This window comes from Periplaneta americana, chromosome 9, assembly GCF_040183065.1.
Source record: "Periplaneta americana isolate PAMFEO1 chromosome 9, P.americana_PAMFEO1_priV1, whole genome shotgun sequence".
Taxonomy (NCBI): domain Eukaryota; kingdom Metazoa; phylum Arthropoda; class Insecta; order Blattodea; family Blattidae; genus Periplaneta; species Periplaneta americana.
In genome coordinates, this window is record NC_091125.1 from 14,531,727 (window position 1) to 14,559,684 (window position 27,958).

A 27,958-nucleotide genomic window follows, 5' to 3' on the forward strand; every position below is an offset into this window, starting at 1 on the left:
GCTGCACCTACATATAAGCCTATGTTCCAATATGCTTGGCAAAAGCCAGGTTATGACATTAACATACCAACATCATTTGAAAACGTAATTAGTGTGGCTTTTGATATTGGTATGCATGAATGCGAAAGTGATTTGGAATGTGATAGTGTGGCTTTTGTGAGGTGTGCACATTGTTCTCTTCCACTTTGTTTTAACAACTTCACCAAAATCCCGCATCTGCACTTTGAGGATTAATATCAGCACTATCAGGTGTGTGGTACTGCTGTATATGTGTGTTTTGCACTATTATAAGTACTTGAAGCAGAGAGTTTTTGGCACTGTTGATTGAAAATGTAATGATACACTGACGTCATTGAATTACGTATACTTTCCCTCCTATGGTATTGATATCTTGTTACTTTGTTTCTCTCTATTAAAATGTCACTTGAGGTAGGATGCAACGTTTAGCATGAAAATGACACATACCACTGTTTTGTTTATGATCGATTGTTATTCTCCTTGTTGTCATAGCAATTTCATGTCCTCAACAGTAACTAATTATTGCTTTTATTTCTCACATAATTTTTATATTTCTTGACAATTATTCTTATTTTTATCAGAGAGATTTTTTTTTTAATTTGACTATTACACTTTTACTACGTCATATTACTTCTGACCAATGAAACGGTACGAAAGGACATCTTTCAACCAATCATAGCTGCTTACCACACAACTTTATCATTTCCCTAGCATTTGTTTGTTTTTATCATTTCCCTAGCATTTGTTTCTTTCCTTGTCAACATTTCAAACCAACGAGTTAGAAGAGAGATTATAGGGTGACCAAGTTGCCTTGTACAATCCTCTCAGCGGTGCCGCTGCAAAACACAGCAGAAATGGAATAAGCGCCTTACATTGTATAAATTCGTCTGCTTACAATGTTGTATATACGGAGATAGGAGCTACGAAAAATATATATACCTCTTGCATGTGCTGCATATAACTGCATAGCAGAAGAAAAAAGACAAATTATATATCATATTTCTGGTAAATGTTATGAAATGCATAAATGTGTAACACAACCATGCATACATATTGTGTGTACTACAGTATTTTTCTTTTCTTACAGATTCCTTTTGAAAAAAAAAAAAAAAGCACTGGTGAAACAGTGGGTAATAAATATGAAATGAGACAAATTGTGTCCCTCCAAGCATAGCTTTTGTGTTCACGACACTTGTGTCCTTACTGCTTATAGAAGAAGACGATGTGCTTCAGCTTATAAAAAGTACGGATATTTCGAAGACAAATGATAAACCAAATAAATGGTTCACTAGTAATGGACTAAATACGGGTAAAACCACTACAATTCCGTTCTAAATCCAGTTAAAACCTAATAGAAATAAAATATTAAAATTGTATTTTGACACTGGCATCCAAAATTCTACAAAATTCTCAGGTAGGCCATATTAACTTCATTTCATTGCGTAATCATATTAAGACAATCACATCATAGGTTTTAGAGATATTAACATTTTGGTCTGCCATGTTGAGTCTAGGCCCATCTAGGGTGTGCCATGAGCAGTAGCAGCTCACTGTAAAAAAAATAGGTGAAGTGCTGTTCACATACACAAATGCATGAACAGTTTTACCAATATAATGAGTAGGCCTACTATTCGTAAACTACTTACAATTTTAATAGTTCTAGAACACATGCAAACAGGAAAATTAATTTATTTCAGGACTCACCCAATTTCTTGCATACCAAGTCAATGCTCCCACATTTTAAAGCAGCAAACCTGTCGATGATGTCTTCATAAATGCCTGAGTTTAACTGAGGGTGGACAGTATATCTCTATGCAAAGCTATGGGCTAATAATGAAAGTCTCTCCTGTGATGCAGCATTCTGAGTGAAGTTTTCAATCTTTTCAAACAGAAAAGCTTCTTTCATCGGAAAAATTTTTTTAAGTTATTTTATATTACTTCTGTATTTTCTTAGCACTTTTTAAAACAAATAACAAATGGAACTGTAGGCAGTCCAGAATTTAAAACATCATTATCCTCATATTTAAGTCTACAAAACGACATTTCTAATAAGTTACAAACCGTGTCATTTTCGGGATACATATTTCACTCATTAATCAACATTTTCTATGTATTGGTACCTAAGTACTTGTATAATAGCACTATAGTGATTAAACATGTAATATACACTATGATGTAGGATTAATACACTATGTACACTTATCACTAATATATTCTAAATACATTAAATAATAAGTTAATATATACGTACACAATATTAAACTACATGCGTACATTTACGCGTGCATTAAACTTTCAAATACAAGCGTTGGAACAAATCTGGCAAGATCATGAGCTCATGAGAAAAAATAACACACGCAGCGGAAAACAAATTTTGAACTTTGCGAATGTATGTGCAGTGTATTCCTGATAAAATAACATAAAGCCAGCTCATTTACCACTGCAAGGGTAGATGCTTGAAAACAAGAAATGAGGATACTATTCTCGAGTCAGGTAATACATACTGTAAAATTTCACAGCCCTTAAACAATAGCCCCAGGCCTTGGAGACCGGCTTCACCCCTTCTCTGTTATTAGTACCGTTAGATCTGCAAACTGGTTACTCCGCCTACAAGAAATCTGATAGTTCTCCGTAACTGAAAGACTCAGAAACGCACTTCACTCATACAATCTTTCTTTAGTGCGTGATGTCATGTTACCATGGAAACCAAGTGCTGTATGAGAATGGGAGCCCAAATAATTTCACCTTTACAGTATTGTAAGTTCTAATAGTCACCGCCCGGCGCTCGTAACAGTTGGCATTATTCTATTCAGTGGACATTTACAGGTACTATTTATACAACTAAACACTGTTTATAACGACTGAAAAGAAAACTTTTTTTTTTATTTTAGAAATGCGGTATCAGTAATAACTGGAATTAATTCTTAATATGAGACAAAATTGTGCTTTACACGTAAATAGTAATAGTAATAGTAATTTATTCGCCATAAAGATCTTTACAAATCATGGCTTCGTCAATCTTATTTCTAAGTCTTAGTCTAGTTTCTGATTATACTATAGATATATTTATGAATTTGTAGCTTTGTTATCATGAAGTGACACTTCACCTACTTCATCTGAATAACCACCCCTGGTCATGAGTAGAAAAATGTTGCAGAACACTGATCCAAATCATACTCGTTCATTTTATAGGCAGCCTTGCAGGTCACATTTAAAAACACTTAAGAATATTAACATTTCCTTCAATATATTTGCTGGAACTCTTGTCGTATGTATATGAAAATTATTTTCCTCAATAGGTTTTTCTTTTAAGCTTTCCTTTTAGGAATAGGTCAAGTGTTTTAAATTTAGCATACATAAGTTCTTTATTTTAGATTAAGTTACTAGCACGTAAGTCAAATTTTTAACGAAACACTAGGTTTTTCCACTTTATTAATGGATTTATGCAAACAAAATGTTACAGCTTCTCAACTCCAACCTTAGTTATCATCACGCCCACTTTGTTTAAGGTGCTTATTTTAATAGTGGACATTTTTTCAATTTTCTTCAAACATGGCAGTGCAATGGCCACTCTATAATCTCTCTTCTAACTGATTGTTTCAGACTGCAAATTCTTACCGGTATTATAAAACATGCTTTGTGATAGTCATTTGTTTCCTGCATAGATAGTTGACTGAAAATGACGGCTCCGTTCAAACGTTTTGGTGAAGGTAATGTTAGTGAAATAGAATTTTAATAAGTCAATTAATATCTATTTTATTGAATTAGAGTCTTTATTTCTTCTAATTGTGTAATAGTCAATCAAATCCCACTCGAGTTTTGATTTCTCTAGATAAATGAAAACCTCTATACTTATTTTTTTAAAGATGAGACATGACAGGAGCATTGCGATCGGAAAAACAACTGAATGCCACATAGCGTGGTAGGCCTGTTGCTATGGTAACAACGGTTGAGTTGCCAAAGTTACATTTCCCACGTGGCGAGTGCTTAATAGCTCTCTTGGCGAAACTTATTGTGCACACAATGTTAGCATTGGTACGTTTCGTCTTTGATTCTCTGTCGATTTTTGTATTGCTTTCTTACCTTTGCGTCAATTGTCAATGAATGTTTTAACGTCAGCCATCTTAATGACAATTGCTAGCTTCCATCAGCTGGCAGTATGGTAGTGCATATTGGCAACATGGCACTGTAGTTCCAAGCTCGGCTGCTTAACTGTCATGTACCATCTTTCAAAAAAACAAGTATAGTGAGATTACTGTTGATAATAATTCGTGCAAGACAAGGAAAAATGTTAATATATGCATTTAAATATGCAAAATTGAAATATATATGCATTTAAGAGGGAAAATCCTAGAAACATGCATTTAAGCAAAATAAAGTTGGCTTCAATCGAACATAAACACTTTTATTTTCTGAATATGCAAAATAAATAAAAAGCATGCAAATGCATGAAGTTCCATGGTCTAGTTATGATATCAGAAAGAGTAGCTGTACTGTCAGGTTAATGAAATTTTTTAATAGTAGGATTAATATTATTATAAGCAAATTTCAATGTATATTTAGGGAAGGGTTTTGCACAATGACAATGACAACAATAACAACACCAATACTATCGTCTATCGCCAATTGAATTTGCACAAGAAATTATTAGGAAATTAGAAAATAATGAGAAAGCTGGTAGTATACTACTTTCTGTCAAGGTATTTGACTGTGTTCAATATGGTAATTTATTACAAAAGTTAGAAATTTATAATCTGAGAATTAATTTTAGAACTACTTAGTTGATATACAGTAGAATCCATCTTAACCGGCAGCAAAGGGACCAGGCTAGTTCTGGATACGAGATTTTTATGGATAATTGAATAAATACTGGTACAGTATATACAAAAAAAAAAGTTCGTACTTCATGGTGCCAAACAGAGCCGGATTTAGATACAGTGCCGTCCCTAGGCAGTGCTAAAATTTGCCACCCCTCCTAACTCCCAAAAACAATTCATAAGTGGCTATTATATAGGTCATGTTTAGTTTAAATTAGTTTTAAATGAAAAGTTATAATTCAGAAAGCAATAAATTACTGGAATCAAAATAGTGTACATATATCTTACTTGTGAATTATAAAGATTTCGCTCGCACTTTGTTCATAGAGAAAGCATTGTTGATGTCATCTAAGTTGATCTGACGAAGCACATCAGACTCGATGCAAAGAAACATATTCAAACTTATTCATTGTTGAAACAAAATTGATTTGTTAAACCCAGCACTGATTTTCTTGGTGGTACAATTTCATTATTACGTCTATTTCTTACTCCAATAGGAAGTATAAGTAAATTGAAAAATAATCTTCAACCCATTTCGAAATACACCTTTCGTATCGAATTATATAGTGCACATGCTAGAAAGTGATTAAATAGTATTGGTGACAATATACAGAGTGGCACAGATAAAGGTAGCCCATATAAATATAGAATAAATACAGAAGAAAAATACAGAAGCAAAGTGCTAAAAAGGACTCACCTTTTATAGAAAATGTTGAAAGTGGCTCCCTATAGCATCAAGCTGTGCACATCTAATCATGTTCAGATACACTTGCACAGATTCCATAGCGTGCTACTTTTTAACTGAACCCTGTATTGCTCTCTTTGCCGGTTGTCTTCTATACGGAAACTTGTCCTGAAAATTTCGCGGGTTTCCTTAATCGAACCTGTTCTCACCTACGTTTCCACAATTTGCACTCTTTCTTGTATCGAGTATGTAATTCATTTTGCAGAATGCGAACAGATACGTGTAATTTGAGTGATGAAATACTGACAGGAAGAATGTCAACAATCGATTATTGCATAAAATTGTCCATTGTTGTAGCTGTTTACTCATTTCGTAATGATATGATATGACTGAATACAATAAGTGAATTTCAAGCAGTCAAAATATTGCATTCACATTCGGAAGGGAGGCAGGCTACTTTTATTTGCGCCACCCACTATAGTGTAAATATAACTGAGAGTTATGATTACTATTCATGGCAACACACATTCCATTTGATTTTCAAAAATGCATTCTTGTTTATATAAGCAGTTAAATTTAAGCAGTTTCGCAGTATAATAACGTGGAACCGGTATTAAAATATAATTAGGGTCTATGCAGCTGCAAACTTCTTTTATTCTCGCCACAACCGCGACAATGCAACTTCCGACTTACACAAGGTGTTCAAGAACAAACTTCTGACAAGATTTACTAACAAGTGTTTTAAAAACAAATTTTACTGTAAAATGTAAATGAGAAAAGAAAAGGAAATAAAAAAGGGGGAGAGGGAGGGGGGAGAGAGAGCCACCCCCCTGAAAATTGCTTCCCTAAATCCGGCACTGGTGCCGAATATTGAAACTGCAGCCATATGAAGCTTATTTCTCTATCACTTGCACATAACTGAATAAACATAAAAACTGTGTGGATTTTCCATATTAAAACACATCACACAACACAAATAATACAGTAATTCTATATTCGAATGGGCTATTCACTGAAAATTAAAGTCCATGCGAACTTCCTAATGTGGCAACACTTACTTACTGGCTTTTAAGGAACCCGGAGGTTCATTGCCGCCCTCACACAAGCCTGCCATTGGTCCCTATCCTGAGCAAGATTAATCCAGTCTCTATCATCATATCCCACCTCCCTCAAATCCATTTTAATATTATCGTCCCATCTACGTCTCGGCCTCCCCAAAGGACTTTTCCCCTCTGGCCTCCCAACTAACACGCTATATGTATTTCTGGATTCGCCCATACGTGCTACATGCCCTGCCCATCACAAACGTCTGGATTTAATGTTCCTAATTAAGTCAGGTGAAGGATGCAATGCGTGCAGCTCTGTGTTGTGTAACTTTCTCCATTCTCCTGTAACTTCATCCCTCTTAGCTCCAAATATTTTCCTAAGAACCTTATTCTCAAAAACCCTCAATCTCTGTTCCTCTCTCAAAGTGAAATGTGGCAACACTGATGACCTGAAAGTAACAAAATAAACATTAAAACTGTGTGGATTTTCTTTATTAAAACATATCACACAACAGAAATAATACACTAATTTTAGGTTCGAATATTCACTGAAAATGAAAGTTTGTGCGAACTTCCTAATGAGGCAACACTGACGACCTGAACATAACAAAATAAACATAAAAACTGTATTGATTTTCTTTATTAAAACACATCACACAACACAAATAATACACTAATTTTAAGTTCTAACATTCACTCAAAACGAAAATTTGTGCGAACTTCCTAAGGTGACAACATTGACAGCCCAAACAACAAAATAAACATAAAAACTGTGTGGATTTTCTTTATTAAAACACATCACACAACATAAATAAGAAACTAATTTTAGGTTCGAATATTAACGAAAAAAATGAAAGTTCGTGTGAACTTCGTAATGTGGCAAAACTGATGCCCCAGACTGTGGCGGTGTGGAAGATTTAAACATCCCCCCCCCCCCCCAATCAAAAGTGCCAGTTATTTGGGTGCCGGTTATGAGGGATTTTACTGTAATATGGTTATTAGGAAACAGCCCACAAAAATTTGTTTTCAAAATAATGGTACTACAAGAAAAATCCAATCAAGATATGAAACAGTGAAATATGGTGTACCCCAAGGCTCCGTAGTGGGCCTCACATTAGCCATTATAAGGAGTACGTAAATGGTATCTTAAGTCCAGAAAATTCAAGTATTACGGTATATCCTATTCAGACGAAAGAGCAGATTTATATCCAGAATATGGTTTCTACTTTTAATTAAACAATAAAATACTTCGACGCAAATAATTTGGCATGTTAACATGGGAAAAACATAATTAATCGATTTTGAACTTGCTAAAAGAAATGAGCTCTATGAAATAAAAGTTCACTGTGAATAATAAAAAATAAATAAACTTACTAAGCATTATTTCTGGTGATATAGGTGAATATGAATTTGGGCTAACCATATACAGTAAATATATAAGCAATCAGTTTATTTATTGAGATACGTCAAACATTTTGTTGATACCAAAACACTAAGATTTAATAATATCTTGTAATATATCCATATCTGTCCTATGATATAGAAAGCTGGGGCTCTGCGACAAGGGTCCACATAAATAGGTTATTTGTTCTGCAAAAGAAATGCATTATAATAATATATAACTTGGATCAATGAGAATTTTGTAGCAATTTTTCCATCAATAACAAAATATTTACCCTATATGCTCTCTATGCATATAAAGTCATAATTTGTTGAAGACAAACAAAAATTAACAAATATCAATATAGGCGTATATAAACACAATGCTTAATAAAAAAAACTGACGAAGATGCAAGTAGATGTGATGGGAAACGTAACCCTCATTAATAGTCTAAATGTGTCTATACTTAAAGAGTTACTAATTAGACCAAATTGTAATGCCTATATTCTTAATTGTATCACAGTTATATTATATAATATCAGTTTGTGACATTGTAATCATTATTATTCTGTTATTTTGTAACATACAGAGTATGTTTAGTTCAATTATTATTATTATTATTATTATTATTATTATTATTATTATTATTATTATTATTATACATACCCTAATGATCGTGGATGAGTACAGAATGACAACGATGCAAGCAGTGAGAGAATGATGTTAAGTGATGGTTGACCTGTGAGAGGGAGGGAACCAGGCAAAAAATACACTTTTACAAAACAGATACTATTCACTATATCACGATAAATAGACTGAAAGAAAAATTATTACTGATTACTACTTCAGCTACTTGGTAATTGAAATAAGACTCACCTTGTTTCTATATTAAGTCGATTTTTCTGTTTTTCATCTTCGCGAAGGCATCTATGTCGTCTTCATAGAAAGGCCGAGTTTTCATCAGTTCAATGAGTAGGTCCTTGTGAATGGAGATAGTAGCTGATGATGTTATTGTCTAAGCTGTTTTGGAGATAAGTTTTGATTCTCTTTAAACACAAGAAACTTCGTTCTGCAGAACAACTAGTGGATGGAATTGTAATAGCAAGGCTGAACAATTTGTATGCATCCGTGAAGACGTCATTCATCTGATTATCTATAAAAGACTTCAATAATGCTTCGAGATTAAGAATCTTTGTAAGCCTTATCTTGGTAGATCAAGGTAAGTTCGTTCCTTAGTCGTTCTGTATCTGGAAATTGTTATGGATAGCACAACTTTAAATTATTTAAAGCATCAAATGGGAATACTTTGGAGTATTCTTGAAATTTGGAACTATCGACAAGCTTTAGAAATTTTAAATTTTCAATATCATTAAACCGTTCATTCATTTCCAACATTACATTATCCAATATTTCTTAAAATAGGAACTTCAGGTTTTGTTTGTACTGTTCTAAGACATATTCCGCATTTCAGAAGTGGCTTTCACTTTAGACGAAATGGATTCAATAAGGGGTTGAAAGTATTGTCGTTTCTCTTGAATCATGTTTGCACAGAATCCAAAATCTAACGATTTATTTTGCAATACCATTGAATAAGATATGAATCAGATCAAATATTTCTTTAAAAGCAAAAGCCAGGAACGCAAATTCAAAGTTACTAAACTTATTTATGAATCCCTCAGCCTGATGAATACAGTACATGTTGAATCACCAATTTTCATGATATGTTCAAATACACATATCATTCCGTCCCACTCATCTACTATTACCTTTAAGGTCTGCGAAACTGAGAACCATCTAGTGTCTGTTCCTGTAGGTATACGCCTTCTGACCTCGGTATCTAGAACGTAAGATTGTAGGCTAGAATGGTGGAAGAAACCTGGTATTCCACTTACGTTTGCAAAAAAAAATTCGGCACTTCTGAATTCTATCACAGCTTTGTTGCAAAACTAGATTAAGTCTATGCGTAGAGCAGTGAATAAAGACTGCTTGGGTTGCAACGCTTTTCATCTTTTTTTGGAGACTATTTAAATGCCCGGGCATAACTGCAGCACCATCATAACACTGTCCCACAAGTTTATATTTGTATTCAAATTCCGATATAGTAGTTGAAAAAGTACAGCTGAAGTACGGTCTTCATTAACATCATGGAAGTCCAAAAATCTTTCAGCTACACTTCCACAAGAATTCACATATCGCAGAATTAAAGAGCACTGCGTTTTTTGTAAAATATCAGTAGTGTCATCTACCTGCACTGAGAAAAATTGTGAGTCCTTACTTTCATCATTAATAGAGTCCCTTTTCTGACGGCCTTATCTCTACCAGGCTAAATAAATAAATAAATACTAAATATATGAATCCAAAAGTTCCTTAAAATTGCCCTTATTTGAAGAGTTCTCGCTTTCTTTATGAGCCCCGAAAAGCCATTTCCTGTTCACTTAAAAACAATGCAGCCCTAATTGGATACTGCATGAAAAGTCTATTAAGCCTAATGTTCTTATTGTATTTTACAATATGTAGTCGTAAATTTTCCCGAAGAGCATCTGCAATTTTGTTAGTGTTTTTTCGTAGCTCTCTTAATCTGACACAATTCCGTAAATGTTCTATAGAAGCTTCATGTTTTCAAAATGCTAGGTTAATATTGTTTGTCCGTCACACCATTGTTGTTCCACGCGCTCTTTACAATGCCAACAAGCAAACATGACCAACAGTACCATTTCTGGTAATAGCTACTACTGTACAACCATTTATATTCTTCATACCAACGAGATTTAAATTTTCTAGTATAAGTGTTTGAACCTGCCCTACCACAAATTTTTTCTAAACATAACACTGGTGTTGGTCTACCAACATTTAACATGTCACGTTTGTCGCCATCTTTCCACAACGAAATGGGTGTCGGGAGTATGAAACACACCAAGTAATTAGATGGATTCATTATAAATCACTTAAATAATAATAACCATAAAAATAAACTTCATATAACACAATAATAATCACTAATCACTTAACAAAAATCGGATTATAACACACAATGCAGAGTGCAGACCGTTACAAACATTTCAACTCAAGCTAGGCGCTACACATCTATTTCTACGAACATATTTCACTTCAAATAGACCAAACAAATGTGAAGAAATCCCTGCATTGTGTTGAGAATATTGCCTTAGACGGAAAGGTTTCCTCCCACTAAACACATCCTTTGGCATCGATCCCCCACCACAAAACGCATAGTTGCCATGGCAACCAGATAAACTTTTTCACCTCTCTGCTATCTGACCTCCCACAGCTTTGTGCGTTTGGTTTTGCCTGTTGACATCAGATCAACTGGGGCCGATGAAGTAAGCAAGCAGCAAGCTTCTTGACCGACCGGGAGGCCACAAAGGAAGCAGTAACCCCTCAGTGGTTTAAATTTTTTTACAATTGCAGAATCTTTATAAACGAAGAATGAATGCTAGAAGATAAAATATAATTTCGTAAGCTATTTAAAAAAGTAGATGACTCTTGGTGATTCAAACTCTTCAAAGGAGAACCGCCCCTAGTGCAATCATTATTCTTAATTTTATTTCTTGCTTAATTTCTATCTATTGGTATTACAGGGTAATCATTACTATTTTCGTTATTTTGTATAATTTCAGTTAATGCATACCATCACCACCACAGAGGAGAGAAGCAATACAGATGGAGAAAACTATCTGGGAAGAAAGAAGATAGTATGTGGAATATACAGTGCAGTGATAAACATTTTTTTTCTTTCTCTCTCTCTTTCTATGACAAACTGTCATCTTCATTTGTCTGAAATTAAAATCACACAATTTCACTCCATTCCAATTGAATATTTACCTAACTTGATAATGACCTGATGAACTTGGAAGGAAAGGATAGTGTTCCAAGATGAGTCGCCCATTTCCTTGTAGTTGAATGAGAGGATAAATTGCCAGCACACCAGCAGGTAGCAGAGTATTTCCGCCTTCAGTCTCAACTGTGAATCGCAGATAACCACCGTAGGATAATACCTGCGTGCAATGTTACAGTTTAATATTTACAAAATGAATCAATGACTAACATTAAACTACAATTTCATGAAAGTTGTTCGACTTTTAATTTTCCCATTGACTAACTTTAAAATTATTTACCATCATTATTAGACTATGGCTGAGAAGAAACTGCCTACTGAAGGATGCATTAGAAGGAATGGTGAACTGGAGAAGAGTTCGGGGCAGAAGAAGATATCAGATGATAGACGACATTAAGATATATGGATCATATGCGGAGACTAGAGGAAGGCAGAAAATAGGAAAGATTGGAGAATGCTGAATTTGCAGTATTTGTTTATTTGTTCGTTCGTTTGTGTATGTGTGTGTGTGTATGTATGTATTTTTTTTAATTAATTCAACCTGCATGCTCCATTACGCGCGCGCACGTGTGTGTGTGTGTGTGTATTTTTTTTTTTTTATTATACTGTATGCTCCGTTACATAGTAACACTACATACAATTCTTTAACTACTTTAAACTCTTTCAATTACAATTAGGATTAGGATTACGAATTAACTATTTGGATTACAATTATCATTGCAATTTCTCTAGTTATAATAAGAACCAATATTGTCATTTTGCTTTAAAGTTTGTCAAAGTCGATTCTGGTAACAAATGTTAGAAATTCTTTCAAGTAGACCTTGACGAGATCACAGTTACTTATCTGCCACTGAGCTCCTTTTAGTCTAATGTTTAGTTTTAATGCATCCCTTTCACTGTTGAGTAAAGAACACTCATATATCAAATGATCCACTGTTTATTCTTGTTGACTGCACTTGCACTTTCAACAATTTTGAATCTGTAATAGTAATCCCTAGTCTTACTGTGACCGGATAGGATGGCTGTGATTTGGCCATTAAGTGGGACCCTCAGGTTTAGTCGATCCTGCACTACCGGGAAAAACCCTTTGCTGGAATTCCCTTTGGTCGTCTTCTCCCATTGGTCCTGCCACCTGCGTAATCCTTTCTCCTCTGCTTCCCGAATGATGTGAGTTCTAGGGATTTTGTTATATATTACCTCCCCACTGTCTTCCTGTGCAGCTTCCTTCGCCAACTGGTCTGCTATTTCGTTTCCATACAGCCCCACGTGTGCCTTCACCCAGTTTATGTGGATAGTCCAACCATTTTCCTCCAGACGTTTGATCTTAGCCTTTATTTGTTCTATCGTTGTGTTGTGGATTTGACTGTTCTTGAGAAGTGCTACTGTGATCTGGCTATCTGTGTTGATGACACCTAGTTTTTCTCTGATCTGCAGTTCCCTGTTGACTTCTATTTCCTTCAGTGCCTGTAGAATCGCTATCTGTTCTGCTTGGTTATTTGAGCAGTGCGGGCTTAGTTTGTACTTCAATTTCTTAATCACTTCCCCTTTTTGGAAGATAACTGCTGCTGCTCCAACTTTCCCATTTATCTTACTCCCATCGGTGTATATTTCTATGTTGTATTGTAGGTTTTCTTGTGCCTCTTGGACTCTTGGTCTGACTGCTGGGTGGGGCCACTCGTTTAGTTTTGGGGCGTCTTCAGGTGGTGTCAGTGTACCATTTTCGCTGGAAATTTGTGTAGCTTTATATATCTCCAGTATTTCTTGAATTTTTATGTTTATTGGCTTAACTGCTGCCAGAACACAAGATGCTTCATATGACACTGTGCGATAAGCTTTCGTTATTTTAATATTCATCAACCTTTGCACTCTCTGATATTTAAGCATGTTCTTTCTTTTGAAGATAGCTTCTTCCCACACTTGTACTCCATATAGCAGTATAGGCAGTATAGCGCCTTTGTAAATAGTTAGTAAGGCTCGCTGTCCTAATCACCAGTTCATCTTAGCTGATTTCGCAAGTGAGTTTATGAGCTTGATGCATTTCTCTGAGGCTTGTTTTATGTGCATGTCGAAATTCATCTTGTCAAAGATTATGACTAGATACTTCAATTGCTGTACCTGCTCTATTTCTCTGTTGTTTGTGAATACATTTATGTTGCTTTTTCCTTCTTTCCTTTTCCTCGATATCAGTAACGTTTTTGATTTACTGTTATTGAATTGTAGCTTATATAGGTTTGACCAGTCTTCTATTAGTTTCAAGTCTGTATTCGCGTACATTTCTGCCACTTCCTTGGTTTCCCCTGCCATCATCAGTAACAGATCATCTGCAAAAGTTATTAATTTACTTCGTTGTGTGTAATGTTGGGTAAGAAGAGAGTTGTAGAGGACATTCCATAGTCCTGGGCCGCAACATGACCCCTGAGGGCAACCTTTCGTTGCTTCCTTTTCCACTTGGCTGTGATTGATGGAAAGTGTAGCGATTCTGTCACTGAAGTAATGTCTAACTAAATTATATAAATTTTTTGGGCATTGTAGTTCCCTTAAGTTGTAGAGGATGCCGGGCCACCAGGCAGCGTCGAATGCTCCCTTTACATCCAAGCTGGTTATTATTAAACTCCTTTTCTGGTCTAGGTTGTCTTTTATGAACTTTTTGACAGCTAACGCTGCATCTATGGTACTTTTCTGAGGGATAAATCCGTATTGGTTCGTGCTGAGCAGGTTGTTGGAATATAAATGGTGATTTATCCTATCAATCATCTGCTTTTCTAGGATTTTGCCCTCGATGTTTAGGAGACTTATTGGTCGGAACCTTGCAACGTCCCAACTCTCCTCCTTCCCTGGTTTAATCACGGGTATGATCTGTGATGTTTTCCATATTTTTGGAAAGCATCCTTGGCTTAAGCATTTGTTATAAATGGCTGTTAGAGATGATGGAAATCCCGTAAATACTCTCAGTATTATGTTCTTCGTTATTCCATTTTCTCCCGGAGATTTCTTGGGATTGAACTTTTGAATTGCCTGGAATATTTCTTCTGGTGTGAATTCTACGTCGTCTGGTGTACTTACTGGCTCCTCCTGTTATCTTCGCATCTCGAGGTGTTGATCAATGTCACTTTGTGCGTCATCTTCGGGCGTGAAGTAGTCCAACTTACTCGTAATTGTTTCTTCGATGCCAGATGTGTGGGTACCGCCGGCTTTCTGTATAGTTGTTAAGGTGGGTTGATTCCTTAGCTTCCCTGCGGCCAGCTTATATACCGCGTTCCATGTGTTTCGGCCTCCTTCAATGATACAGTATGTTTTCCACGATTTGAACTTTTCCGTTCGTAATTCCAACTGGTATTCTCGTTTCCCTCGACTGTATTGTTGTTTCCTTTCGTCTCTAAGCTGTTGGTTATTTACTGTTCTTTGATATCGCCTTCGTAATACGTTAACTCTTTTCCTTAATATTGTCAGATGGTCTGTCCACCATGGTACTGATTTTCCTTAGGTTGATATTTTCCTCGCCGTTGATGTGTAGAACGCCCCTTTACAAGCTGCAGTGATGCAAGAACTAAATCTTTCAGTTACATTTTTCGCGTCACTAGAGCGATTTATTATTTCACATACTAGTTTGTCGATTTCTTCAGGGTTGGTTTCTCCCGTTTCACTTTTAAATTCATTAGCTATAGAAGCCCGTAGAATGTTGTTGAACCGTTCATAGTTTTCTTCTTCCTTAACTATGTATCGTTTGGTATTGAGTTTGTCTTCTCCCTTTGCTTTAGGAGAATTTATAAATGGTCGCCGCTTTCTTCGTACTTTAAAGGAAATGATTTTGTGATCCGAGCAGCTTTCCTCTTCTCCACATTTCCAGACCGTTATTCTTGTGATCAGGTAGTTGTTGGCGATTGTTAGATCAATCCAGCTTTTCGCCCACCCAGTTTCGAATGTTGGTATTCCTGTGTCTTCGTTGATTATATGCAGTGAAGAGGTAGTGAGGAACTCTTCCAGGACTCGCCCCCTCTCGTTGTCCTGTGTATCGTGCCATAGCTTGCTCCTAGTATTGGTGTCGACTGATATTAATATTCCACGTCCTTTCGTGTGAGCTAAGATGTTTTCGATTTTCCCCATATCCCTTCCTATATCTGTCTCGATATCAAAGTACAAGCTTGATATGAAGAATTTCTTGTCTTTATGATGAATTTCAATTACTACGCAGTCTTCGTTGGATAGTTGGCTTATCAATGTGGCATCTACATTATTATTGCTGATTATTATGGCTGCTCTCCTCCTTCCTTCTCCGCATACAAAAGTTCTCATAGACTTCGGAATTCCAGCTATTTTGTTATTCACTGTATATGGTTCCTGTATAAGGGATATATCGACCCTAGATTCTATTATCAGTTGTACTATGTTGCTTGTAGCTGCTCTAGAATGTTGCAAGTTCACTTGGAAAAATTTTAAGCTCTGTTCGTCCATTAGTAATCTATGTTCTGTTGATATCTCCTTAGTGCTAACTGATAACATGGGCAATTGACGTCCAGTGCAGAGTGATTAACATCAATGCTGTACGTACGTATGTATGTATGTATGTATGTATGTATGTATGTATGTATGTATGTATGATGAATAGAAACCTGTAGTACGTGACAGCAGAAGAATATCGCATGAGAATAGAAACCTATACTTTTGTCATTGGTTATTTAACGACATTGTTCAACTCTGAGATTAACTAGCATCAGTAGAACTGATAACAACAAGATGGTACTTGGTGAGATGAATCTAAGGATTCGCCATGAAATTGCCTAACATTCACCTTACAGTTAAAGAAGGCCACAGAAGACACTCAACCAGGTAATCAGTCCAAGTGGGATTCGGACCCAAGCTCAAGTGCTCCCTCGGATTACGAGTACAACTAGCTAGCATTTGAGCTGCCCTGGTGGCCAAAAATTAACGTCCTCATCCATATGCTATAACACCTTTCCATGATATTACGAAAAATCAAAATAAAAACTAAAATTTAACTCTCATTAGAATTGATATTTAATTCTTGAATAGAAACAAAAAATAAAATCAATGCAGGATATCCTCCATACAATCTAATTTCCAAGTTGTACAGTATGGAATATTGTTTATTTGTACTATGTCATAGGTGCAAAGACATCCAGTGTTTTAAAATTACTAATTGGCTTCATCTTCAAGGAAAATAGGAAAAGCAAGAAAATATCTGTTGTGTTTGTTACCAAGAGCTATTCTCCAGTCCCAGTAGAAGATTTAAAAGATGAACGTTGGATGTCTCTGAATCTATGATATGGTGCAAATACCAATAAATCCTACACCACATTGAACATTGTGGAAGTTTCAAATCATACTTAATTACAATGTTCACAAAGTTTGTAACTTTCTGTGGCATAGTATATATATAAATCAACTTCAGTTACTAAAATGTGCACAAATTTTGTTGTGTAAGGAGTATTTCAACTTTCAAATAGACCAGCATTGAAACAATCATGCCCACAAAATTTAAAACTTCCAGGTGATCTAAGAAATGCAACTCTTAGAATTTTGATGTATCGGTACTTACAGAAATTATTGTCACAACGAAGTTTACACCTTTTAACATGTAGTAATTACAATAAAATAACTTATGTTCACTGAACTCGAACTAAACTTATGTAATAAAATAAAAATACTATAAAGTATAAATATACTATTGATAAATGTAAACACTGTGTGTGTGTGTGTGTGTCTCTCTCTCTCTCTCTCTCCACACATGTATGCAATACATAAAATTTCTTACCCTATCTCCAAGAAACTGCTTTGGAAGTTGCCAGTATATAGGTAAATTAAAAGTATACGAGACTCCAATTCGAACATCACCTACAGTACCAGGAATAACATGTAAGTTATTAGTGATGTTGAGCTGTCCGCCATCAGAGCCACTAAAACTCACTTCATTTATGCCAGAAATGGCTGGCTGCAACACAAAAATAACCATTATTGATCATATTTACATACTGACGGCAGCAAAAGAGATTTCTCCATAAAGAAGACTACATGAAGTAAAACAGAAGATAAACCATAATAGAGAAGAACAAATTAAGAGGAATCTTTTAAATACGAAATATGAAGCCATCAATAAATATGCTGATAAGATTAAACACATTTCACGAAGAAATGCGGTAGCACTTTTCAGTTTGGGAACACACCATGACTGCTTAGATAAATATCTACAAATAATGAGAATAGTCTCAGGAAAAGGGTGCTTCCTGTGCCGAAGGATCTAGCTTCAAATAAGGAACACCTGTTACACTGCAGAAGACTGGATTCAGGGAAAAGGAACAAAAGATATAGCGGGACTTTACTGAAAAGTATGAGGACTAATGGTGTGAAACCAAACTCCAGCTTTGAAAACATATTTAATTCTGATAAAAAATTGATTTAGCTTTCTATTTATAATAACATCACTGGCTTTTAAAATGTGGCTATTTAACTATGATGATAATATGAAAACAATCTGAATATAACACCAATCTTCATTTTAGTGGTGGCATGTTTATCAACCTGAGTCAATTTCTAGCGAGAAAATGAAAACGTGATACCCACAGCAATTAAATTTTATGTGATTTGCGATATTTGTTTTATGATATATACGTAGCAAATTTCTGATATAATGACATGATAATGGAAACAGTTGTAAAATAAATTGCCATGCAATTTTGAAAAAATCATCACCATCATCATCATCATCATCACCATCATCATCAACCATACAGATTATAGTCCCAGAAAGGCTGTTACAATTCACAAAAGTTTTCAGCCCATTTCTTTGGACGTCCAGTTGATCTCCTGCCTCTAGGTTAGTAATGCAGGATTGCACGATGGATTCTAGTCCTAAACATACACCTCACATGCTGACGCCAGTTATCTTGATAATGACATATGTCTGCTAGTATAGAGTTCACTTCAAGATTTTTTAAGATGTCTTCATTTCTTTTATGGTCCCACGTATGGTCGCATCACTGTTATTTCCGGTGTGAAGGCTCTATGAAGTCTAGGTAGGTAGTATCATTCGCCAATTTTGTTCTTTCGTTGCCGAGCTACCAGACGAGGAATCTATTTGATGTACCGTTAAACATTATCATGTCTTAGCTCCTATGATAATAAATCAAATGCACTGTAATTGAGCCAATAATAGAGTGGCAAATAATGTCCTCATGTGCTTTTTGCGAAAGAGCAAAAATGGAGGGAAATTATATTAAGTATTTATCGCGCCTTAGGAAGTGCATAAAATCATCAGCAGCGAATGACAAGATGCACACGTTTAAATATAGCTGACCTGCAACGTGATTAGCTGCTGGAAATAAGAGTGATGGGATTATAGCCAGTTGTTTGGCATATTAATCTCATTTCACTAACAGTGATTCTACTTACGTCACATTTCCTTAGAGTCCATGCTTCAATTCCATAGCGTAGGATTGGTCATGCTAAAAAATGAAGAGGCCTAGCCCATTATCTCCTGGCTTAGTTGCCTCATGAGTGGTGTCTTGTTGGTATCACTTGTAAGGTTCAGATCTGTCTTCAGACAGTTGACTAAACAACAAATATTACGTAACAATCTTAATTTTGTGAAAACTATGGCATAGACTGCTATCGTTTTTTATGCATCAGTTACACAATTAGACCTAATTGGTACGTATTATAGAATACTATCACATAGAATTACAATTACAAAATAGATACATATTTTACTACAGGAGAAACAAACCTAATTGTCGGCTGGTTGAAACCATTCGTATTTGTTACTAATGTGGACTTCCCTTTCTTCAGACCATACATCGTTCATAATTGAACATGTCCTTTTAACAGGAGCAGAAGAGCCAGGCAGACATACTCGACAATGTGGCTGAGATTACCCAAAGAAATATTTCGATTCTTGAAATGCCTGAACAGTTGAACCATTTTTCTTCACAATTCAATTTATTGGTTTTCCAGTTGTCACAGTTCGAAGACCAAAATGATTTGGCAATCAACACTTCATCAAACAGTTGATCTATTATTATGGCTGGTTTTCCAAGTATTTCATTGATTTTTTTCAGCAGATATCTCAATTTCGGGCCATGTAATGTAACTGTTGTTTATCCATGTAAATGACTCTCCTCCACCAAAACTATTTTCCCAGAGCTCAATATAGGAGAGATATTGGTCATAAAAATTTGTAAAATCTCTCATTGTATTAACAGAATTGATACCACACTTTCAAGTTTCTTAGGAAACTAGGCCTGTTTGGATTATTTTACCTAAATCGCCTTGACAGAGATTTATTTAAACGATTTTTTTAGTTTTTATAAGAAATAACTCCTGAAAATTAAATATGGGCGCATAAAATTATTTTTAAACATAGTGTTTCCTGCTTATCTTATGACAATGCTAAGAAATTGAAGATATAATCTACCTCCTCAGGAGAAGAAGCAACAGAAAAACCAGAACCTACATCTAGTCCTTTCACAGTTCGTTTTGTCACCGCACAACCAATCTTTATGTAAATTTAAGGGTAGTTTACCATAATTTTTTATATAATTTTTTCCATCTTTTATATTCAAGTACACTGGATTTAGATTTTTGGAAGTAAAGTCTACTAGGACCACTATCACTATCTTCTGATTCCACTGCACTATTTCACGTCGAACTTATCACAATGACACCTAAGTTCTTAACCTGTACACTACTACAAAACACGAATGGCACAAGGGAGTAATGTCACAAACTGTTCTGTATTCCTTTGTATGTATACCGAATATGTTTATTTTCTTTTGTAGTTCTGGGGTTCCCAAAACATGATTACCAACTTACTACATGCTTACATGACAACAGTAATTATGTTGAGACTATTGAGACGAATGAAGAGACCATATCTCTGAGATGTTTGGAATTAAATGAAAGAAGAATCTTTGTCCGCATCATTTTTGAATAGCCACAAGTAATTTGACTTCTTAACATGTCACGATAATAATGTATAGTTTACGAAAATGAAGTTGTCGCCTAGACCTGGAGACATAAGAGAGCATTGTTTATAGAAATCTGTGTTGCTCCAATGAACTTTACAGCACTTGTAGCGCAGAAGTGGGTAAGTGAAATATAATACTGCAGAAACGTATATGCCTATAAAATTCCAAATGTCGTAAATTGTAACAAAGTTTAAAAATCCCCTCTTTTTGACAGGTTTTTTTTTTCCTATTTGCCAATAGGATCGTACATTTTGCGTACTATCCGTGGATTGGATCATACGATCATATATGATACCAAATTATCGTACATGTATGGTCCAAATCGTACAGTTGGCAACACTGCGTAATGGTAATCATGCCATCATATCAATAATACAATCAACAAAATGTTCGTTTGAATTAACTGTAGGCCAGTAGGCCAGTCATGGTTGCCAACCGAGTTTGTGAAAGAGTTGTTAACTGTTAAGTCACGGCTATAATAATGTCAATTATTAGGCTACATGTATATGTTGCCACAAAAAAATCAAAGAGGAATCACTGAGGTCAGCAGCGTGTTCCATTTCTGCTGTAATTTAATTTTTTTATATGCAATAAATTTCATACTGGGACAATTGACAAACCGACTGGGACCCTGGGATCAGACCGTCAAACTGGGACAATTCCGGTCAAACTGGGACAAATGGTAAGCTTATGTTTGTGAATATTACATGTTTTGAATAAGTCCCATTTAACTGGAGTCGAAATGAATAAAAAGTTAAGAAGATAGTCTCTCAAAATAAAAGATGAAGAGAAAGATAGACAGGGAAGGAAAAAAGGGGGGGCAAAAGAAAATCGATATCTCATTCCACATTTGACATGTTGCGATTGTTGCTATCAAAGATATTCCTCTAGTTAATTTCTTGAACTTTCATCCAAAAGAAACATATATAAACGAAAAAAATTTACTGTATATTCAATTATAAAAATGAACTAAAAAATTCATTTATAATCATACAAAGTAAGGTACTATCAAACGGTGTACATCAGAAGCTGGGATGATTTCGGACAATATTAGCATTCCTTTCTCTGTATTACAACTTAAAGCTATCATTTAAGTTAAAGGATTCATACTTTTGTTAATCATTTACAGATAGGAAGAGAAGCCAGTGTTTGGTCTTATTAGTTATTGTTTTTAAAAGTATCCAATACCATTAACTGTGCACCAATCTGTTTGGGATTTTGCCATTGCCGATAGTTTCACTAAAATTAACTGATTGCTATATGTGTAAGAGAAAAACTGGTAACGCATTTTCAATCCATCAAAGGGATTTATAATATACTGTGCCTAGTAAGTGTTGACTATCAGCACACTTAACATAAATATAGGGAAGATATCATACAGGACAGAATCTGACAAGTATCAGATTCAACTACACAACGTTAGAAACTAAGGCTAATGGCAGAAATTGATTACAATCACATTCTAAGGAAGCTGCCTCGTGCAGGAGAGTGCCAAATTGACGGCAACACATCTGCCAGGTTTGATGAAATTCTAAAACACGCTCGTTACCCTGCAACTGACACCTCAAATGTCACTTGATGAAAACTTAGACATTCCTCCCAAAAAATCTGTGTTGAGTCATTACGTCAGAGAAAAAGAAACACAGCTATGGAGCAATAGTGAGATTAAGTATAGCTAGCATAGGGCTGAGGAAGAAATAGATAACATAGGAAAGAATAAGAAAAAGATGATGCTATTCTAGAAATAGAGACATTTATAGTTGTCAATTATACGTACATAACAACAAGGACTGAAATAACTCCCAAAGTAGTTAATAGGTGTTGTTACAGAAGTGGGAGTAAATGATGTGGAAGTGAAATTCTTACGTGAGAGCAAATCTTTTCCATTCATGATTTGAGCGTTTTCTTGTTCTAGTTTTATTGTTTAAATTTAAAAAAATACTGTACATGCATACATGCTGCACAGGAAACTTCATTACTTTAATGACTTCACCATAGACCATTTTAATATAGGAGCAAAATTCTCCTTAAAATTACATATGGATTAAATACTGTCATCTTTACAGATTTATTATGTATTAATATGTAATTTATTATTCTTATTGTATTATGTATTGAAATTTTATTGTGCATTGTTTATATTGTGTATACCACTACCACCAGGTGCTTGCCCACTTGCAGTGTAAATAAATACATATAGGCCTGCATATATAGGCCTACATATTATTGGATTGAGAGCATTACCTTAAATTTAGTCTCTGATACTTGCGCTCAATAACTTTTGCAAAAACCATCTTAAAAATGTTTACATAAACAGAGGTGCCAACCTTACAACTGGGTCATCAGTACCCCATAGCGCATATGAACGAACCTCCCCCTTTCTGGCGATGTTATGCATAATATACCAGTATATAATTACACATTGCCTGTCACTTCTTCTGCAAAAAAAAAAAAAATATATATATATATATATATATATATATGCTTTGTCGCTTGTTTTATGCCTAAGAGATGTTTTCTGCAAATTTCTTCTTGAAGCATACTTCTCCTTGTCATCTTGATCTTTTGGATTAGGAGTGGTTCCAGTGTTGATATGTTTTGTGTAGGCCTGAATCCTGTTGATTCTTTCTCATAGCACTAAGGAATTTTTCTGTAGGAGATCGCTACGAGGCACACTTATTACTGCAAACACAACTTTACTGAATATATTATACCGGTACCGTAGTCATTTTTATTTCCGAAATGAGACATTTTGTGGCCCTATTTGCACCTATTCTAAATTAATTCATAATATGTTCAGGAAAAGTATCGCATTGGTAAATTACAAATTCCTCTTCAAGTCTGTCATGTTCACATTCATTAGCCAAATTTGTGAATCTTTATATAAAATATTCAAGAGATGAAAATGAAACTCTTTTTCTGTTGCGAAATATCTACAATTTCTGCATGTTTAAGAAATCCTGTCTCAATTGGAAATGTTCTACACATTTTTTTCCCTTCACTTTTTGGAAGATATATTATATTTCCACGATAATTTTGTCTTTCGTAATAATTATTTCTTTGGTTGCAATGCCGTAATAGTAGGGGAAGGAAGAAATTCATAATAATTACTGAAAATCCGTAATAGTAGGCACCTCTGCATAAAGAAAAGATTTCACATTCTGTAAAGATAAAATTCTTCATGTATGTACTATATAGAAAGCTGCGTGAAAATACAATTTTAATTATTTTAATATATTATTATTCTATCACCACATTAATTAAAGACAAAAGTCTAAACACATACTGTACACACATAAGAAAAATAGTCCCTCAACATGTTGAGCAGATCAAGGAATTTGTAAAGTTATTTAATTTTCAGAATAGATTTTCTTTAATATTCTTCCTTTAACAGTATAAAAAGAGTGATATAGTGATATCCAAATTACCTAGCGCCAAAAAAAAAAACCTCTGATATTCTTTTAAAAGAAATCATTTCCAGAATTTTAAATTATTCTGAAAATACATTTTTCTCAGAATCATTACTTATCAGTTATTATAGTACGAGTATAATACTCATATTTACATACTGATATATTTAATTCTTTTTTTTTTTCTCATACAATATGTCCATTAATGTGATGTTAGTGTGTACTGTAGTATCAAATAACTCTGTAAAATGATATAACAAACCTGTTGAACATCGATGGAGTAGATGTTGGCACCAATACGAAATTGTGGCGTATTTGAATCATATTCCACCACCAAAGTACGCATAGCAGGGGCCATCATTATCTGGCTTACTGTGAGACCAGCTTGTGTACAAGCTGTTGTACGTCCAAAACAAAAACATTGTGTACATCCATCAGGATTATCAGACTGTAAGCCAAATGTTCCAGGCTTACAAAGATTGCATTTTTTCCCTGATACATTCGTCTGAAAAACAAAAAAATCAATTTTGTTAACTTTGTGACCTCATGTTCAATACAAAGGGCCTGCAAATTGAATTTGGAATAAATAAATTTATCTATATGTCTTTGCATGTATGTGTGTGTGTGTGTGTGTGTGTGTGTGTGTGTTTGACACACACTTCTGTGCGTGCATATTGGTATGGATGTGTGTGTCTTTTACTCTGATGTTGAAACTAGAACATGGAATTAATTATGTAATTAAGACAGAACAGTATCAGCTGCTCAACCATGAAGGATAATAAAATAAATTAACCAGAATTTGTAATTCTTCTGTAATGCTAGAATCCGTTAAAATGTATAAAATTCGGGTAAAACATTAGATCATATCAGGTCTTTTTAACTGCATCGATAATAAAATTGAAAATGTTAAAAGGCTCAGTCTACTTCTTTGTAATTTTTTTTTTCCATATAGAGGTCATATTAACAGCTATAACGTAAACATACAGAAAGTCAGCAACGACACTATGGCCAAAAATATATACTGACTTACAGTACAGAGTAAAATAGAAATCTGTATCACCTTACATGGACACTGCCCTGAGTCACTGCACCTGCAGTAACCTTTGGCAGAGTCACATTGATCTTCCCTTGTCCCTGCCAAATGACAGTCACAAGGCTGGCATCTTGGAAATCCATAGTATCCTGGAGAACAGGTGGAACATCGATCTCCTTGAAATCCTTCTCTACACGCACAGTGTCCTGTATGGGCGTCACACTGCAATCTCAGTGAACCAGAGGAACTACATCCGCAAGCCTGTGTGACAGTTTTAAGTACCAAACTTTAATTGGCAGTATGATAATTGCAAGAGTTTCTCCATATACTCTAATTATCACTCTTTCACAATATAGATTTTAATTTAAAATAGTTCTCAAAAAGGAGGAAAAACACAATTCGAAGAATTTTGGTATAACCTCTTAATGCTAAAATTAACATACAAATTTAACGACCCATAGTGAATTACGAAGATCATAAATATATTCAGAAAACTTTAACAGAGTTCAGAGCAGTGGTACTCATTATTAAAGTCCTAAGGTTCAACCCCTAATCTAGCCTGCAATGTGTGGGAGTAGCATTAAATTTGTTTACGGCTGTGTCCTGTATCAGGTACTCCTACCTGGCAAAGCGAACTTCCGACGTGGAAAATATGACCAACAACAATGTTGTAACATCATCGAATCATAACATAAACAGACACTTGGTCGGCTGCAGTGCCCTGACCTACAAGGCCAAGTTGGAAGTTTGCCTTCCTATGTAATACTCACAGTCAAGTCACAACAACACACACCCCCTGTGGTGGCTGAGTGGTCAGACCTCTGCCTGTCATGCAAATCAAATCCTGATCAGATCTGGGATTTTTATGAAAAATCCAGTGACATGGCGGACAAGGTCGCAGTTGGGTTTTTTTTTTTTCGGGATTCTCCCGTTTTTTCCCATATTAGGCATTTACATCATTCTGCCACCATTTTTCCATTTCATCATCATTCCATAGCATTCCCCAATTGCCGGCTGGTGACGCATGGAAGGGTAGGCCTAGGGACGAGGAGGGGGGGGGGGGTTGCCTGCTCAAAATTTGGGTATGCAGCGCACCTTAGTGTAGTCAGCCGATGTGGGTTTGGGAATGTGCCTAGCTTGAGGGTTAGCACAATAGATCATAACAGGATGTAGTGCTGGGCCATAGTGCCCCTCTCCCGTAAATTCAATTAATTCAATTCAATTCACAACAGTCATGCAGCAGTAGGACTTCAAGATCTAGACAACCCGGTCAGTTTGACAGAATATGTCCGTGCATAATATTAATGTATATTATTTTAATGTTCCGAAGTACATATGATATTTCCATGCAGATATTCTGCGTCAACATACGAAAAAAGGAGTAATGGAACGGAGAAAAATTCTCTCCGGCGCCGGGATTTGAACCCGGGTTTTCAGCTCTACGTGCTGATGCTTTATCCACTAAGCCACACCGGATACAACCCCGACGCCGGTTAAAATCGTCTCAGATTAAGCTCCAACTCTTGGGTTCCCTCTAGTGGCCGCCCTCTGCACTACGTCATAGATGTCTATGAATGCAGGACCGAAGTCCACACATGTGCTGAGGTGCACTCGATATGAGTGACTAGTTGGCCGGGATCCGACGGAATAAGCGCCGTCTTAAATCACGAAGTGATTTACGCATATCATATATATTATTTTAATGTACCGAAGTACATATGATATTTCCATGCAGATATTCTGCGTCATCATACGATGAAGGAGTAATGGAACGGAGAAAAATTCTCTCCGGCGCCGGGATTTGAACCCGGGTTTTCAGCTCTACGTGCTGATGCTTTATCCACTAAGCCACACCGGATACAACCCCGACGCCGGTTAAAATCGTCTCAGATTAAGCTCCAACTCTTGGGTTCCCTCTAGTGGCCGCCCTCTGCACTACGTCATAGATGTCTATGAACGCAGGACCGAAGTCCACACATGTGCTGAGGTGCACTCGATATGAGTGACTAGATGGCCGGGATCCGACGGAATAAGCGCCGTCTTAAATCACGAAGTGATTTACGCATATCATATATATTATTTTAATGTACCGAAGTACATATGATATTTCCATGCAGATATTCTGCGTCATCATATGATGAAGGAGTAATGGAACGGAGAAAAATTCTCTCCGGCGCCGGGATTTGAACCCGGGTTTTCAGCTCTACGTGCTGATGCTTTATCCACTAAGCCACACCGGATACAACCCCGACGCCGGTTAAAATCGTCTCAGATTAAGCTCCAACTCTTGGGTTCCCTCTAGTGGCCGCCCTCTGCACTACGTCATAGATGTCTATGAACGCAGAACCGAAGTCCACACATGTGCTGAGGTGCACTCGATATGAGTGACTAGTTGGCCGGGATCCGACGGAATAAGCGCCGTCTTAAATCACGAAGTGATTTACGCATATCATATATATTATTTTAATGTACCGAAGTACATATGATATTTCCATGCAGATATTCTGCGTCATCATACGATGAAGGAGTAATGGAACGGAGAAATATTCTCTCCGGCGCCGGGATATGAACCCGGGTTTTCAGCTCTACGTGCTGATGCTTTATCTACTATGCCACACCGGATACAACCCCGACACCGGTTAGAATCGTCTCAGATTAAGCTCGAACTCTTGGGTTCCCTCTAGTGGCCGCCCTCTGCACTACGTCATAGATGTTTATGAATGCAGGACCGAAG

General features: G+C 35.8%; 1 protein-coding gene across 7 annotated transcripts in view; it reads right to left on the reverse strand.

The window, feature by feature from the left end:
- wb (wing blister) overlaps positions 1 to 27,958 on the reverse strand; it is a 1,096,738-nt gene that overhangs the window by 306,619 nt on the left and 762,161 nt on the right. For all 7 annotated transcript variants that reach the window (XR_011333780.1, XM_069834429.1, XM_069834431.1 and 4 more), the window contains 4 exons: positions 25,252 to 25,485; positions 24,454 to 24,696; positions 17,574 to 17,750; positions 11,788 to 11,960 (listed from right to left, as the gene is read on the reverse strand). Coding sequence is in view for 6 of the 7 variants with exons in the window: in XM_069834429.1 (XP_069690530.1) it covers positions 11,788 to 11,960; positions 17,574 to 17,750; positions 24,454 to 24,696; positions 25,252 to 25,485 (827 nt within the window). In the remaining variant the exon portion in view is untranslated. The remainder of the gene's footprint in view (positions 1 to 11,787; positions 11,961 to 17,573; positions 17,751 to 24,453; positions 24,697 to 25,251; positions 25,486 to 27,958) is intronic.